Below are 17452 nucleotides of genomic sequence, written 5' to 3'. Positions count from 1 at the left end.
CCCTATGGCCGACACTCGGCAAAGTTTGAATTTTTTTTTAAAAAAAATTCTTTGCCGAGTGTTAAGGTCACAGCACTCGGCAAAGCTGGAAAATCTGTTTTCTGGTCGCCCATTTTTCCAGCTTTGCCGAGTGCTGTGACTATTGCACTCGGCAAAGGGGTCCTTTGCCGAGTGCAACACTCGGCAAAGTGACCCAAAACGGCAAATTTTAATTATTTTTTTACATTCCATCATGACAAATAAATTCATACAAACATATATCACATATATATCTCATCCATCACATATATATCTCATCCATCCGCACATCCATCCGCCCATATCACATCCATCACAATATATATCGCATATATAATAATAAGTGCTCAAGTCCATCCAAATAAATCCACAAGTCCATCAAAGTCCACAAGTACATCACAAGTATATCACAAGTTCATCACCAAGTGAACAACAAATGTAAAAAATACAACATGCACTTATCTCGGCAACTGCGACTGTGGTGAAGGCCCAGAAGCATCATTCGGAGGTGCATGAGGTGGATTATTCGAACCACCGTTAGATGTAGACTGCACAAAGGAGAAAAGATTGCATGTGAGACAAGATTATTTTGATAGCTAATCTAGGACGATAGAGGCCATACAAGCAAAGCACAAGCGAAAGTAAAAAACTTTAATACTCACAGGAGTAGCTGTAGTTGCAGGACACGGAGGCGGAGGTGGAACCAACAGCCCAGGTGGTAGAGACAAGCCCATACGTTGCCCAAGCCCTTATAGGAACTCCGTAATGTCCATCAGCCTCTGTGCCTAGGCCTACCGCTCAGACCGCTCGGCCTCCAGCTGGGCCCCCAGCTCCTGACGTTCCTTCATTTCTTGTTCCAGCCGGGCCTGCAATATTTCACTCCAATGTTTCAGTAATGCAAAGCTAATTAAGGTGTGTAAAGATCAATGTATGACGAGTAAAACAGGAATAACCTCGAGTGCGTCGACCCAGTGCTATGCAGCGGTCGGCCGTGTGCGAATGGCCGGGCTCTCGCTCGTGCTCCGTGCTCGGATCTATGAGAGAGAGGGAGTAGAGGCCGTGTCGATGACGCCGTCGCCAAGCCAAAACTGTCCATGCTTCTAGCCTTGCCCCGCCCTCATGACGGCCTCTCCATCGAAGTCCTGGGTGCTCGGATCATGGTCTGACCCATGGAGCGACCTCGCCGCCTCAGTGTACTCACTGATGCAGGAGTGGATGCTCAGGTTCGTGTATGCCTCGGGCGGGTCCTCCAGGTTGAAGGAGACGTCAGACGTCGCCTTGCCCTTGTGGGCCATACACCATGCCTAGAAGTCCGAGCAAGACTGGGCACTATGTGACGCTGACTGCGAGAAAGATAGCACGATGATTAGAAATCAGGCAGAACTGAGCGTGACAATAGATAAATCAATTCGCGTACCCATGCTTGTTTGTATCCGGCGAGTTTGCGGCTGCCTTGATGGTGTGCTGGACCTTGTATCAGCAAACGACGGTCCCAGGCATCCCTGTGCATCTTGAGGTACTCCTCCATGAACCACCTCTCCACCATCATCGCCCAGCACTCAGGATACGCTTGGCACCACCAGGGAATCATCTACACGTCATCAAGTATTGGACATATAAGAAGATCAAATTAAACCAACTTAATCTCAAAATGAATCAATATTGATGTTCTTCATTTACCTTAAGGTACTGCTCCTGGGTCAGCTGCATCTCTCTTGCGTCTTTCTTGGTTTTCCTCTCTCCAAGCTTCGACCCGTAGTAGGTTACGATGGCCTAGATGCGCACCTCGTGATGCATATCGGTGATGAGTTTTTTACAGGCTTTGGTAGTCACCTGCTCCACCCTGGCCTCAAATCCCTCCTCGTATCTGTAATAAGTCCGCATACAAAAGCGATGTATCCATTCATTATTTCATGAAAAGTCCAATGAATGCGACGTATTGAGCAATGCTATGCGAGGGAGACTTACCCAAAACTCTGCCTTTACCCACGCCGCCTTGTTGGGGTACTCTGCATCGGAGGCGACAACGTAGTGGTCAAACGAGTAGGCCGGCTCCGTCTTCGATGCGTACGTGACAATGCCAGGGAAGTGTTGCCTGCACAGAAGACCCAGGATGCCGTTGACTAGCCGTGCGCTACCACCCGACACAACCACCCAGTTCCTGCACAAGTGATTAAGAAAAATTATTAGTTTTTTTCATCATATCATATGAAGTAGTGGTGATAACATATACAGTTACTTACTTTTGTCCTTCGGGGCGAATCACTAGGCGTTGGTGAGGAAGTGGAACCTGTGGGAGGCTCACGGGACCTCGCAAGTAGACACTCGAAGAGGAGTTGGAGGAAGTGGAACCCGTGCATGCCGCCTCCCCCCCCCCCTCCTCCTCCTCCTCCGTCTACCGAACCAGCTCCTCGTCTAACTCGTCCACGGGCGCCACCTCCTCCTGTGGCTGGCAGTCCTCCTCACGTGGCATGGGAGGAGTTGGCCCCCTCCTACGGCTAGCGGTCCTCCTCCTCCTCCTGTCCGATCCCTCTGCTGCCCCCTCTACCCCCTCCTACGGCCGACGTGGTCTTTGGTAAATCGAGTTCACGGACCTATGACGGTCGCCCGCCATCTTTGTTCAATCACCTACAATAAAAAAGAAAAACAAGACATAATTAGAAATAGGTGCAAAAATGAACAAAACATAATTACAAAAAACATAGTAATACATGTATTAGAAATATATGCAAAAATGAACAAAACATAATTACAAAAAACATAGTATTACATGTATTAGAAATAATCTTCATGATTGAGATTAGCTAGATCATAGGTCTCGTCATCACTATCAACATTGTCCAACTCATCAACACTATCCGAAGGAGGAATGTTGTCTTCATTGTCATTGCCTAAATGTAATCGCTCAAGCATTTGTATGTCCTTCAGATTTCGCACCTCGTCTCTTGCATCCTCGTCATCATCCCTTTCATTGTCTACTTCCATTCCTATCTCTTCGGTTAAGTCTATGTCAAACCTCCCTTGTAGCCCCTCTTCTTGATAGAACTCTCCATCATATGTGTTTGGGTTGAAGTTGTAATCTTCATCGTTTGGGACAGGTAGTTTACCGTGTGGCGATACCTTGTGCACAATAGACCAACCCTTAAGATGCTTGGCGTCTTTACACGCGTATGACGTATAATAAACCTAGACGGCCTGTTGAGCCACAATGTAGACATCTTTTCCTGGATAGATGGAATCCTGTCGAATCTCGACTAGCCCAAGCTTAGGGGTCCGTCTCGTTACACCAGGATGAAACCAGTGGCTTTTGAATATGACAGGAGTAAGAGATTTGGAACCATAAAATGATGGGTCGTAGATTTCTTCAATTCTTCCATAATAGTCGAGTCCATCAGTGCCAGGCGTAACAACTCCGCTGTTTGTGGTTTGTCGATTGGGCCGACTCTGCTCGTAGCTTGCTGTGTGAAAACGATATCCATTCACGTCATAACCGGTAAATGACTTGACCCTAACGGCACAGCCGTTTGCAACCTGTCTCAACTCATCACTTATAGGTGCATCAGTTTGGGCTTTCTGTTTGAACCAATAAATGAAATCGGGGCTCCCTGGTCCCGCACCCCGTGAAAGAAGGGTATCATTTTCTTGCGGGGTAGGTTGCCTTGATCCATGCTAGGATTGACGAAGAAATTCCCTATACCAACGAGAAACAAGGGGGTTTGAGGAAGAAACAAGGACATACGGTGAAATGAAACAAGTTCGTTCAGAACTTACCCAATGAACGGTTGCACCTCGACAAGGTTGGTCAACACATATAGCATGATACTGCGCCACTCTTCATTTTTCAATTGCTTAGTGGTCGATGCACTTGCGCTTCCGAGTTGCCCTTGGAAAAGGCCAAGGTTCGATTCATTTTCTCCAGCATTGTAACGAGGGGGTGGATTATAAACGTTAGGAAGTTTCTTAGTGTAGTATTTCTCTGTGAAGTTCGACACCTCCTCTAGAATGTATGCCTCTGCAATGGAAGCCTCAATTCTGGCTTTATTTCTACATTTTTTGCGAAGAGTCTTCAGACATCTCTCGATTGGATAGCACCAATGGTTCTGCATGGGCCCCCTCATCCGTGCCTCATACAGGAGGTGCACAATCAAATGCTGCATCAATAAGAAGCAGGCGGGTGGAAAGATCTTCTCCAACTTATAAAGCAACACGGGTGCCGCTTTTTCCAAGTCATCAATGATGGTCCGAGAGAGCTCCTTGGCACAAAGCTGGTGGAATAAGTAGTTCAACTCTGCCAGCACTTGCTAGGCATGCTCTGGGACATAGCCTTGAACCATCGCCAGAAGAAGCCGCTCAATCCATATGTGGTAGTCATGACTCTTCATCCTGTTGACTCGCAGAGTGCCTAAGTTAACTCCCCTCTTTAGATTCGTTGCATACCCATCAGGGAACATTAGCTTCTTGATCCATTCAAGTACTTCCCTCCTTTGGTCCTTTTTCAAGATGAAATTGGCCTTAGGCCTTCTCTAGGTCTTGCCACGACTAGGAGGTTGCATCTCTTGATTTGGTCTATCACACAACGTTGCTAGGTCCACTCTAGCCTTTGGGTTGTCCTTAGACTTTTTAGTGTCCTTGAGTATTGCCCAAAGTGCCTCGGCGACATTCTTTTCAGTGTGCACTACATCAATGTTATGTGGTAGAAGAAGATCATCAAAATAGGGGAGCCTCGTCATGCCCGAGATATGAGTCCACATATGTTGCTCACCATATCCCACAAAACCACCTTCTTCATTGGGCACGAGAGCATCTATCTAAGCATGAACCTTGGCACCAGTCATCATCCGCGGTGCAGGGTTTGTCACTTTGACACCTTTCGTAAAGTTCTTGATGTCTTCTTTGAATGGATGGTCAAGAGGTAGGAATTGATGATGTCTGTCGAACGACGAATACTTGCCACCCTTCTACAACCAAATAAACCTCACACCTTCCTTGCATATTGGGCATGGGTACTTCCCGTGAATACACCAGGCGCAGAATATCCCATATGCCAAGAAGTCATGCAGGGAGTAGTGGTACCAAACGTGCATTTTGAAGGTTGTCTTTGTAGCTCGATCGTATGTCCATACCCCTTCGTCCCAAGCACGGACCAATTCATCAAACACGGGCTCCATGAACACACCCATATTACTCCCTGGGTGTTCAGGAATTATCAATGACAAGAATACGTTATGTCGTTGAAAGGAAACACCGGGGGGAGATTAAGGGGGATAACGAAGATGGGCCAACATGTGTATGGGGCAGCCATCATTCTATAAGGATTGAACCCATCTGTTGCCAACGCGACACATACATTACGAGCCTCATCTGCTTTGTCACGATGTTTGTCATTAAAGTGCATCCAAGCTTCACCATCGGATGGATGTACCATCTTGTCAGGATTGTACCTTTGCCATTTTGTGCCATGTCATCTGTTTTGTGGATTCCTCGGTCATGTATAGCCGTTGGATCCTCGGTAGGAACAGAAGGTACCGTAGGATTTTCATGGGGATCGTAAGTTGCCTCTTCTGGCCATCATCAGAGTCTACCTCTAGGTACATGGAGGATTTATACTTTGGACAGAACTTTGCATGCTCGTGTTCTTTCCTAAATAGGACGCACCCTTTCGGACAAGCATGTATCTGCTCATACGGCATCTTAAGTGCTCAAAGGAGTTTCTGTGACTCGTACATGCTCTTTGGCAGAATGTGGCCCTCTAGAAGCAGGGTGCCAATTACGGCCAACATCTTATCGAAGCCAGGTTGACCCAAGTTTAACTCGGACTTCAACCCCATTAAGCGTCCAATGGCATCCAGTTGAGACACCATTGACAGATCGTGAAGGGGTTTCTGTGCCGAGTCCATCATGTCGTAGAACGCCTGTGCGGCTGCCTCCATCTCCTCCTTCTCATGTCCCTCATTGAACTGTCCTTGGTGAAAGTCATCTAACATGTCTGCTACCCCAGCATTAGCATCAAAAGCCTCCACCCATGGTCTCACCACCTCCTCTCTCATACGATGGGCTTCACCATGGTGGACCCACCGGGTGTAGTCCGGCGTAAATACATTCTTCACAAGATATTTACCCATTTCCACCTTATTTACCCTTCTCCTGTTTCCACATTTGCTATAGGGACACAAAATTAGGCAATGTCCTTTAGCAGCGTTGCCAAATGCACTATTCAAGAAAGCATCGGTCTTGTTCATCCATTCCGTTGTGTAATCACTCTGACTTCTCTAGACCGTGTACATCCACTGACGGTCATCCATCCTCTAATATATGTATCAGCGAGTAATGTAACCATCAATTGCATCTACATGGTGTTCCTACTGTCTAATAGGTGAGGATAGGTCCTAATCCCACCCGCGGATGCGTAGATGAAGTTAGTTTCCATGCTCTACTCCTATCCGAGATAGAATTTCGGCAGCACCTCCCCGCTGTTCTCTAGATACATGTCCTGCCAAAGAAGAGTGCGTATCTGGAGAACAACAGAGAGGTGATGTCGAAACTCTGTCTCGAACTAGAGCAGAACATGGGAACTAACCCATCTACGCATCCACGGGCTATCCAAAAAGCATGGACAATCCGAAATAGATACGGTCATAGATAAGCAAAGATCTACATACCTTCAACCGTATCTCTTTCAAATGGGAGATGCCTAACTGGGTTACGTGATCTACGACCATGATATGAAAAGAGGGGTTATACCTAGGGTGGCGGCGGAGTCAGGCTAGCGGGGCCATGGCGGGTTGGTGCAGTGGCGAGACAACGCGGTGTAGGCAGACCGGCACGGTGGCGAGAACTCCGACTCAACTCCGACGGGCTCTTCTCTACAAAAATGAAACAAAATACTGTCATTTACAAAAAAAAATTTGGTAGAACCTCCCCTGCACTGTGAGGTTTCCAAAACCTACAAAAAACAACGGCACGATGGCCGATAAGCACATATGTCTCAAGAGAAGCCTTGTAGTTTGGATATCAATCCATGCAGAAGAATATATCCAAGTAGTACCACTACTTGTACTACTACTTTCACTATTGCTACTACTACTACCATTGGTTCTACTACTACTACCACTATTGCTACAATTACTACCATTAGTTGTACTACTACTACTACCACTACTTCTACTACTACTACCACTAATTCTACTACTAATACTACCACTAGTTGTACTACTACTACCACTAGTACAACTAATACTACTACAACTACCACTACCTCGACAACAATAAGAGAGAAGGCATACCTGATGGGCGCCGGGGTAGGGGCGAGCGGCGTTGGGATCGGGCAGAGTCGGGGTCGCTGGAGTTGGGGACGGGGTCGAGCACGGACGGCGTCGGGGCGCGGCCAGGGGCAGGGTGCGGCCAGGGCAGGGCTAGCCGGGGGCAGGGCACGGCCGGGAAAAGGGCATGGCCGGGGCGTAGGGCCGGCCGGGGTCAGGGCGGCGCGGTCGACGACAGGGCGCGTGGGCAGCGGGCGGCGCGGCAGGGGGAAGGGCCGGCTGGAGGCACGGCGTGGCCGAGGGCAGGGCGCGCGGGCAGTGCGGCCAGCCGGGCGGCGCGGGAGTGAGCGCGCGGTAGGTGGCTGCACGGGCGAGCGGGCCGGCGTGGGCGCGGCGCGAAGGTGGGGGCGGGCAGGCATGGGCGTGGGGCTGGCTGGCACTGACTGCCCGGCCGGCCCAAAATGCCTAAGTCCCCGCGGCCCCCGCCCCCAACCGCCCTTTGCCGAGTGCCGGATCAGGGAGGCACTCGGCAAAGATTTGATTTTTTTTAAAAAAAATTCTTTGCCGAGTGCCGCAGATCTGGCACTCGGCAAAGATTTAATTTTTTTAAAAATTCTTTGCCGAGTGTCTCAGATCTGACACTCGGTAAAGAATTTTTTTTAAAAAAATACTTTGCCGAGTGCCCCTAGCACGACACTCGGCAAAGATTTAATTTTTTTAATAATTTCTTTGCCGAGTGCTCCTGTGGATGCACTTGGCAAAGAGGAAATTTTAAAAAAAATTAAAACCCTCTTTGCCGAGTGTCTTATGCCCAGCACTCGGAAAAGATACTCTTTGTCGAGTGCCATGCCCCGGCACTCGGCGAAGGTTTTTTTGTTTTTGACCTCCAATTTTTTTTTGTGCAACCCTTTTAAAGCACCAGGAACTCCTAGTTACAATTTGGGGATTTTTTGTGGCTTTTGATATATTAGTTACTTTATTTCGTTTACTTGAATTTTTCCGAAAAATAGAAATTTGGACTGCACGTGGTACGAATAATAGAATTTAATGATTCAAAAATTGATAGTCATGTTAGTGAGTGTTGTGAGAGGCCGTATCTAGGAACGGACCTAAAATTTCGGACATCTTGTTCACAAAACATGTCCGCGAAATTGCGTGTGAAGTGTTTTTAAATTCTATAAAAAACAAACGAAGTCCGAAAATCATGAAACTTGTTGAGATGTCGTGATATCATATGTGGAGGCTATGATAAAAAATTTTAGAAGATTTCATACACGTTGTCACGTACGATGCTTACAAACCAGGACATCTCTACATGTGATATCAGATCTCACATGTAGAGATGTCCTGGTTTATAAGCATCGTATGTGACAACGTACACGAAATCTTCTAAAATTTTTATCATAGCCTCCACATATGATATCACGACATCTCAACAAGTTTCATGATTTTCGGACATTGTTTGCTTTTTATAGAATTTAAAAACACTTCACACACAATTTCACGGACATGTTTCGTGAACAAGATGTCCGAAATTTTGGATCTGTTCCTAGATACGGCCTCTCACAACACTCACTAATATGACTATCAATTTTTGAATCATTAAATTCCATTATTCGTACTACGTGCAGTTCAAATTTCTATTTTTCAGAAAAATTCAAGTAAACAAAATAAAGTAACTAAATATATATAAAAAAGCCAAAAAAATCTCCAAATTGTAAATAGGAGTTCCTAGTGCTTTAAAAGGGCTGCACAAAAAAATTGGAGACCAAAAACAAAAAAACAAAAAAAACTTTACCGAGTGCCGGGGCATGGCACTCGGCAAAGGGTGTCTTTGCCGAGTGCTAGGCATAAGGCACTTAGAAAAGAGGGTTTTAATTTTTTTTTTAATTTCCTCTTTGCCGAGTGCATCCACAGGAGCACTCGGCAAAGAAATTATAAAAAAAATTAAATCTTTGCTGAGTGCCGTTCCAGGGGCACTCGACAAACTTTTTTTTTTAAAAAAAATTCTTTGCCGAGTGCCAGACCTGAGACACTCGGCAAAAAATTTAAAAAAAATTATATCTTTGCCGAGTGCCAGATCTGAGGCACTCGGCAAAGAATTTTTTTTAAAAAAAAATCAAATCTTTGCCAAGTGCCTAACAGTAGGCACTCGGCAAAGAATGCCGTGACCGAACACCGTTTCGCGGGCAGCCTATGCCGAGTGTAGAGATTTTGCCGAGTGCCCTTGTTTGCCGAGTGTCCGGCACTCGGCAAAGAACTCTTTGCCGAGTGCAATTCTTTGTCGAGTGCAGCACTCGGCAAAGAAGGTCTTTGCCGAGTGCCCGGTTTTTGACACTCGGCAAAGAATTTTGCACTCGGCAAAGTCTCTGCTTCCAGTAGTGAAACACCGTGAAACACCAAGCTTACTAGAATTTAAATTGAATAAACGTTGGTAATTCGCTGAAGAATTGAAAAACGATTTTACCGCGCGGCCCACGAGCGACGGCTCGGCCCACCCCGGCTTCCCGCCCGCGCGCAGGCGCAGCAACTGGCGCGGCCCACTTTGCAGCGCGCAACGTGGCCCACAATACGCGGCCCACCGCGGAGCCCGCGCGCGGCTGGCGCATTAGCGAAGAAGCCCCTGTTCTTTACCCTATTCGCAAAACTAACACGAGCACTATTACACCGAGTCACAGATTTTTCATCTACCACCCTCCCCTTTCCCTTCTTCACCGCGGCCACGTCCCCCGGCACCCGTACGCGCACCGGCGCGACAGCGCGAGCACCAGGTGGCTACGCCGGCCACACCCGACCCTCCAATCCCTACCTAAGGAGCCGATGCTCACCTTGACTTCAACGTGCAGCGGTTGGAGGCGATACGGTGAACGGGGACGCTGTCCCGAGCTCCGTCCCCGGCGGTGGACCTCTGCCTGCGCCGGCGGACACGTTCCCGTGAGCCAAAACACAGACAGCGTGAACCGGCTCACGGATAGGCAACAACGACTCACCCCGAGCTTACCGGTCGTGGTGTCTTGACCAGAGACTGCCCGAGCGAACCTGGCCACGCGCACACGGGCGGTGCGGCGGCGCACGGCAATGGCACGGCCGCGTCAGGGGAAGCTGGGCTGCAGTAGTGCTTCGGACGAGGTGCGCAGGGTGCTTAGCAAGTGGAGACGAGGCCGGTGGTGCAAGGAATTGCCACGAGATGCTCTAGCTGAGCGGCTTGCCGACGGCGCATGCCAACCCGATCTTAAGGACCCGGCGGAGCGGCAGCTCCAAATTGGAGCACGGCAAGGCAAGATTCGCTGCAAGGTGGGGTCGGTTGGGTGGCTGGATACAAAGCGGAGTCGAGGGCGGAGTTAATTGCACTGCGATGGCTTCACTACGGCGGAATCGGAGGAGCGGTCCCGGCGACATGACAACTGGGAAAGAGAGAAATTAGGCGCGGCTTGGCTCGGCGCTGTCATGGACGTCAACGCAAAGCACAGGCGCGCACGGCGATGGGGAACAGCGGGGCGCACAAGACGTTGGTCACACTGCCCAGCACGCTATCTGCTGGCGGCTCCGCAGAGACCCTGCAGACAGCTCACTCACCTGTTTAGCTTGCATCAACAAGATGTATATATCCTTGCCCTCTCATGACGGAAACAAAAAGAACATCGGCCAGGCCCTGCAGACATCTCACTCACCCATTAGTTTACAGCGCATGCAAAGCTCGTTTTATTATATAATTGCGTATGTCCTTGTCACAAGATTGGATGCACTAAACTAAAGGTTATATGCTTACCCAGTGGCAGAAGTAAAACAAGTCATCCAAGTAATCAGGACACGGACAGCTATGCAATTCAATATTTTGATTTGATAAAAACATTAATGCGATGTAGTAATCGGCAACATGATTTGTAGATTCGCGGGACACTACTTTTCGTGATAATCTCCATTGATCTGTAGATTCGCGGGACACTACTTTTCGTGATAATCTCCATTGATCCTACGTGACTCTGAATCAAACACCGTGAAAACGGGACAGACCCATTAGTTAGCCCTCTGACTAAATAGAGAGATTCCAAAGCAGCGAGATCATGGTATAACTGAACAATTGGTCAAGCTCTACCAGGGTGCCAAGGATATGTGCTCACTATCTGACAAAAATACAGAAAAATGAAATTGATTGAATTTAAACAGTATCATTCAGACTGGATCAAAGTGAAATTTCACCCATTCAAACAACATAAATTGAAGTCACTAGAAGGCTCAACACGCCATATATGCTTTTATTTCTCTAGAAGACTTGTTTGCTGAGCATTCACGGATATAGCTCAATGATCGATCGGAGGCCCAGAACCGACATAATATTGTAGTCCTTAAATCCAGCTTCGAGGAATATTTTCTTCCACTCTTGCTCATCTCGTTCAACACCACCAATTTTCATGATATCGAGATCACAAATTATTTGTGTCTCTAGGAGCTTGGTGTCTGATGAGTTAGATCCAATCACAATATCAATGATTATTACCTTTCCTCCAGCATCTCTCGAAGGGATAGCTTGCTTGCAATTCTTTAATATCTTGATACACTCGTCATCGCTCCAGTCATGAAAAATCCACTGAGAAAAGCAATAATAAGCCGATTGTTGGGCATTATATCTTGACAGTTTCACATGAATTGTTGAGATGCTTTGACTCTAGGAAAGTTAGAATAACTTATAATTTAAAATGGTTGGAATAGAAAAGAAACATATATATAACTACATGACGACGTACCTTGAGGAAGACAGCATTTGCTAGTGGAATGCTCTCAAACATGTCACCAGCAACAAACTGCACGTTGCCAATAGAAATGGAAGGAGCCTTGGCAACAACGTGAGGGAGCTCCAGCACGGTACACTTCAAACACGGAAATGCCGCCGCGATGGCCACGGCGGCTCCTCCAAGCCCGCCGGCGACGTCGACCAGCGAGTTTATCCCATGGAAGATGTCGCCAAACTCCTTCAAGACAACCTGCATTAGGAAGTGGCTATCTGCAGCCATGGCGTTGTTGACCGACGCGTTTACTGCGTTGTCACGCCCGGACACCTCCCACAAGGTCCCGCCGTGCATCAGGGTGAACGGGCAAGGGCCAGGCCTAGGCGCCTGTTCATCTTCATCATGCCAGAACCACGCAGTGAGCCCCATGCTGAGCGCCGAGTCACGGAAGGGGCTAAGCACGTGGTTCAGCATAGGAGACAAGCTCGCCGTCACCGAGCTCTCGTCGCCGCTGTTGCTGCCGACGAGGAGGCGGGACACTGTTGTCAGCTTATAGACAGGTTCGCGCCCGTCCGACTCTGACGACGTGGTTTCCGCTGATGATGGCTGGATGGTGAAGGTTCCTGAGACGGTGAGAACGCGCATTAGGCGACGAAGGCCGGCAAGCTTACATGGGCTGACACCAATCTCTCCGAGTATCTGGGAGAGGGTGGCGGCGCCACCGCAGCAGTGGATTGCGTCGGCGATGCGGAGGTCCAAGGCAACGGCGAGTGCCACCGACTTCATAAAGCTGTAGGTCTGGTTCAACAGCTCGACATGGGCTTGGAGCAACTCCTTGCTGTCGCCCTCGCTGCTGAGTACTACCATTGTATTGTGCCGTGGGCTGTGGGTACGGTGGATTACTAAGCTAGCAGAGACCCTGCAGACAGCTCACTCACCTGTTTAGCTTGCATCAACAAGATGTATATATCCTTGCCCTCTCATGACGGAAACAAAAAGAAAATCGGCCAGGCCCTGCAGACTGCTCACTCACCCATTAGTTTACAGCGCATGCAAAGCTCGTTTTATTATATAATTGCGTATGTCCTTGTCACAAGATTGGATGCACTAAACTAAAGGTTATATGCTTACCCAGTGGCAGAAGTAAAACAAGTCATCCAAGTAATCAGGACGCGGACAGCTATGCAATTCAATATTTTGATTTGATAAAAACATTAATGCGATGTAGTAATCGGCAACATGATTTGTAGATTCGCGGGACACTACTTTTCGTGATAATCTCCTTTGATCCTACGTGACTCTGAATCAAACACCGTGAAAACAGGACAGACCCATTAGTTAGCCCTCTGACTAAATAGAGAGATTCCAAAGCAGCGAGATCATGGTATAACTGAACAATTGGTCAAGCTCTTTACCAGGGTGCCAAGGATATGTGCTCACTATCTGACAAAAATACAGAAAAATGAAATTGATTGAATTTAAACAGTATCATTCAGACTCGATCAAACTGAAATTTCACCCATTCAAACAACATAAATTGAAGTCACTAGAAGACTCAACACGCCATATATGCTTTTATTTCTCTAGAAGACTTGTTTGCTGAGCATTCACGGATATAGCTCAATGATCGATCGGAGGCCCAGAACCGACATAATATTGTAGTCATTAAATCCAGCTTCGAGGAATATTTTCTTCCACTCTTGCTCATCTCGTTCAACACCACCAATTTTCATGATATCGAGATCACAAATTATTTGTGTCTCTAGGAGCTTGGTGTCTGATGAGTTAGATCCAATCACAATATCAATGATTATTACCTTTCCTCCAGCATCTCTTGAAGGGATAGCTTGTTTGCAATTCTTTAATATCTTGATACACTCGTCATCGCTCCAGTCATGAAAAATGCACTGAAAAAAAGCATTAATAAGTCAATTCTTGAAGATATGTGTCTTGACAGTTTCACTTGAACAAACTTTTGCCCTTCTGATCTTGTTAGTTCAAATAGTAGGCCACTTTAGAAAGCAGGATTTTAGAAACGTAGGAATAGAATGCTCTAGTATCTTGAATCTATGGATTGAGAAAACATAGAAAACTGTAAAACTGAATGTTTGGTTGGAGTGCAGAAGAAAGACACGAATTCAATGAGAGAGAGTGACACAAAACAAACTTTACATGAAGTTCAACCTCTTGGTAAAATTCTCGAAAATTCCTATGACTCAAGATATTTCCATAGGAATTTCATAGAATTTGTAGAAAACCCAATCCTTCGTTCATAGCGATTCATAGAAAATTTTCTTAAAAGATTTCAATCCTCTAGAATTGCTCCATGTTTTCTTTGTTCCAAGGGCCTACGGTGTGCCTACTAGTTGTAGCATTATTGAGAAGCTCCATTTCTTCTATAGGATGAATCTTTGGATCTAAAATCCAACAACAACCCTGATCGCCCACTCTCAAGTCTCAACCATCTCCACGTTTTGAAAGATTCATGTTACCTTAAGTCTAGCAAAAATTTAAACGTCTATGTTATATGTTATTATTAGGGTCGGACAAAACTCAAAATCAAATCAAATGGCAGTTTGAATGAGTATTTGGACTAACTCGCATATTAAAATGTTAGCAGCATAGTCGTTCAAAATAGTAGTAGAAAAGAAATATATAATAAATGGTAATGCTAGGAGCTGGCCGGCCGTTCCATCGGACACCGCGTGTTTAGGATCTTGGAATCCCGGCAGGCTTAGCAGGGGAGGGGACTGGTGGGCGGCCAGCCCGATGAAGGAGGCAGTTTGGTGGGCGCCGAGCGAAGCTCGTGGGGGCGTTGCCGAGCGGACGGTGGAGGACGTCCACTGAGCAAGGCCTGCAGCTAGCGGGGCGAAGGTCGCAGCAGTGCAAGGTTTTCATTTTCGAAAATTAAAATTTATCGGGGGTCACGGATGGATTCAGCTCTATCTGGACGCCCAGACGTACCAGTTTTGTATGATAACTGCTCTAATAAAGTGATGGAGCTAGCTACGACATGGCGTACCTTGCGGAAGACAGCGTTTGCGGGTGGAATGCTCTCAAACATGTCGCCCGCAATAAATTGTACGTTACCAATAGAAATGGAAGGAGCCTTGGCGACAACGTGATGGAGGTCCAGCACGGTACACTTCAAACACGGAAACGCCGTCACGATGGCCATGGCGGCTCCCCCAACCCCGCCGCCGACGTCGACCAGCGAGTCTATCCCGTGGAAGATGTCGCCAAACTCCTTCAAGACAACCTGCATCAAGAAGTGGCTGTCTGCGGCCAGGGCGTTGTTGACCGACGCGTTTATTGCGTCGTCACGCCCGGACAACTCCCACAAGGTCACGCCGTGCATCTGGGTGAACGGGCAAGGGATCGGCTCCTGTTCATCTTCACCATTCCGGAACCACGCAGTGAGCCCCATGCTGAGCGGCGAGTCATGGAAGGTGCTAAGCACGTGGTTCAGCATGGGAGACAAGCTCGCTGTCGCCGAGCTCTCGCCGCTGCCGTTGCTGCTGACAAGGAGGCGGGACGCTATTGTGAGCTTATAGACAGGTTCGCGCCCGTCCGACTCCGACGACGTGGTTTGTGCTGATGATGGCTGGATGGCGAAGGTTCCTGAGACGGTGAGAACACGCATTAGGCGCCGGAGACCAGCAAGCTTACAAGGGTTGACACCAATCTCTCCCAGTATCTGGGAGAGGGTGGCGGTGCCACCGCAGCGGTGGATTGCATCGGCGATGCGGAGGTCCAAGGCAACGGCGAGTGCCACCGACTTCATAAAGCTGTAGGTCTGGTTCCACAGCTCGACCTGCGCTTGGAGCAATTCCCTGCTGTCGTACTCGCTGCTGAGTGCCATTGTATTATGCTCTGGCCTGTGGCCCTGTGGGTTTATTACTAAGCTAGCAGAGACCAAAACACAAGTGTTAGCTTGCATCAACACGATGTATATATCCTTGCCCTCTCATGATGGAAACAAAAAGAAAATCGCCAAGGCCCTGCAGATAGCTCACTCACCTATTGACCTGTCACAGTTAACAGTGCATGCAACTAGCTCGTTTTTTATTATATAATTGCGTATGTCACTTGTCACAAGATTGGATGCACTAAACTAAAGGTTATACGCTTACCCAGTGGTAGAAGTAAAACAAGTCATCCAAGTAATCAGGACACGGACATACTACCAGTCCTGACTTCGATCCTAAGCATACATCAATTAGTACAATTATTTAGCCTAATTGGCATGTTTCTAAACCCACCGAATGAATTAGTTCCTTAACAATCTCTTATAATGTCAAAAAAAAAACTTTTGCATACTTGAATGAGAGGGTATGGAAACAAATACAAGGTTAGCACTTCAGTGGCATTTGGAGACTGAGTTCCTGGAAGCGCTGGAGGATTTTCTTTGCTTCATCCATGAAACCGCAGATTACAGAACGGTTTCTACGAGTCCTTTAGAGTACATACCATCGTGAGGAAGTCTGAGGCAATCTGAGAGACTTACATCTTTTTAATCTTCACTACTACAGTATTCTTTTGCAAGGCGATCGTTTTAGATTTTCAGAGCTGAGCAAAGCAACCGCCTCCGTCGAAAGGACTCGGTTAATGCGGATTAATGTAGTTGGTTGCTCTGCCCGCTGTTGACAGTTGCACTACGGGATACTGTATAGTTACCGAGTGTGAGTAACACTCGTCAAATAGTGCTACACACTCGGCAAATTCTTTACCGAGTGTCACACTCGGTAAAGTGGACTCGGCAAACAACGACTCGGTGAAGTTATTTTACCGAGTGTCTAATATCGGCGCACTCGGAGCATGGATTTACCGAGTGCTTCAATGACACTCGGTAAACAATTATGACTTGACGGTCGTCAGCCTCCAAACTGACCGTTAACGGCGACTTTTACCGAGTGTCACCACCAGCACTCGGTAAATAAATTACCATTTCGTGATTAAAACAATTCCACAAATAAAATTTTTGAATAATGTTTACCGAGTGTACCTCCTAACACTCGGTAAAATAATAACCATTTTCGTGATTAAAACAATTCCGCAAATAAACTTCAGGAAATAATGTTTACCGAGTGTTCCCACTCGGTAAAAAGTAGTCAAATATTTCCGAGTGGGGTTTCGGCACTCGGTAAAAAATGGCACACTCGGCAAAATTCACAGAATCAGAACCAATTTGGTTCTGTTCTCTGTTTTACCGAGTGCTACACTCGGTAAAACTGACAGAATCTTTGTTTTACCGAGTGCTACACTCGGTAAAATATGTCCACAGAATTTTTTTTGTTTGTTTCAGTGCATATCCAGTCACAATAAGCAACAAAATCACAGAAAATTATAATAACATGACAGATAGCCAATATATATCACATATATGTCCACAAATGTCACATCCACTCACAATAACCAACATATGTCGATAAGCACCATGCAAAGTCC

General features: G+C 47.1%; 3 protein-coding genes across 3 annotated transcripts; all 3 read right to left on the bottom strand.

Moving 5' to 3' along the window:
* Positions 1–809: 809 nt before the first annotated feature.
* LOC136458736 (vegetative cell wall protein gp1-like) lies at positions 810–7696 on the bottom strand. The gene is made up of 3 exons (XM_066458669.1): positions 7302–7696; positions 1987–2113; positions 810–884 (listed from the first exon to the last, which is right to left on the bottom strand). The coding sequence occupies exons 1-3, from the start codon at positions 7694–7696 to the stop codon at positions 810–812; spliced, it is 597 nt and encodes a 198-aa protein (XP_066314766.1).
* Positions 7697–11411: 3715 nt separating this feature from the next.
* LOC136536167 (5-pentadecatrienyl resorcinol O-methyltransferase-like) lies at positions 11412–13356 on the bottom strand. The gene is made up of 2 exons (XM_066528550.1): positions 12023–13356; positions 11412–11865 (listed from the first exon to the last, which is right to left on the bottom strand). The coding sequence occupies exons 1-2, from the start codon at positions 12869–12871 to the stop codon at positions 11566–11568; spliced, it is 1149 nt and encodes a 382-aa protein (XP_066384647.1). The 5' UTR covers positions 12872–13356; the 3' UTR covers positions 11412–11565.
* A 101-nt stretch (positions 13357–13457) lies between these two features.
* Positions 13458–16118, bottom strand: LOC136536158 (5-pentadecatrienyl resorcinol O-methyltransferase-like). The gene is made up of 2 exons (XM_066528543.1): positions 15027–16118; positions 13458–13911 (listed from the first exon to the last, which is right to left on the bottom strand). The coding sequence occupies exons 1-2, from the start codon at positions 15942–15944 to the stop codon at positions 13612–13614; spliced, it is 1218 nt and encodes a 405-aa protein (XP_066384640.1). The 5' UTR covers positions 15945–16118; the 3' UTR covers positions 13458–13611.
* Positions 16119–17452: the final 1334 nt, after the last annotated feature.

This window comes from Miscanthus floridulus, chromosome 1 (genome assembly GCF_019320115.1).
Source record: "Miscanthus floridulus cultivar M001 chromosome 1, ASM1932011v1, whole genome shotgun sequence".
Lineage (NCBI taxonomy): Eukaryota > Viridiplantae > Streptophyta > Magnoliopsida > Poales > Poaceae > Miscanthus > Miscanthus floridulus.
This window is presented reverse-complemented; position numbering and strand designations above follow the sequence as displayed.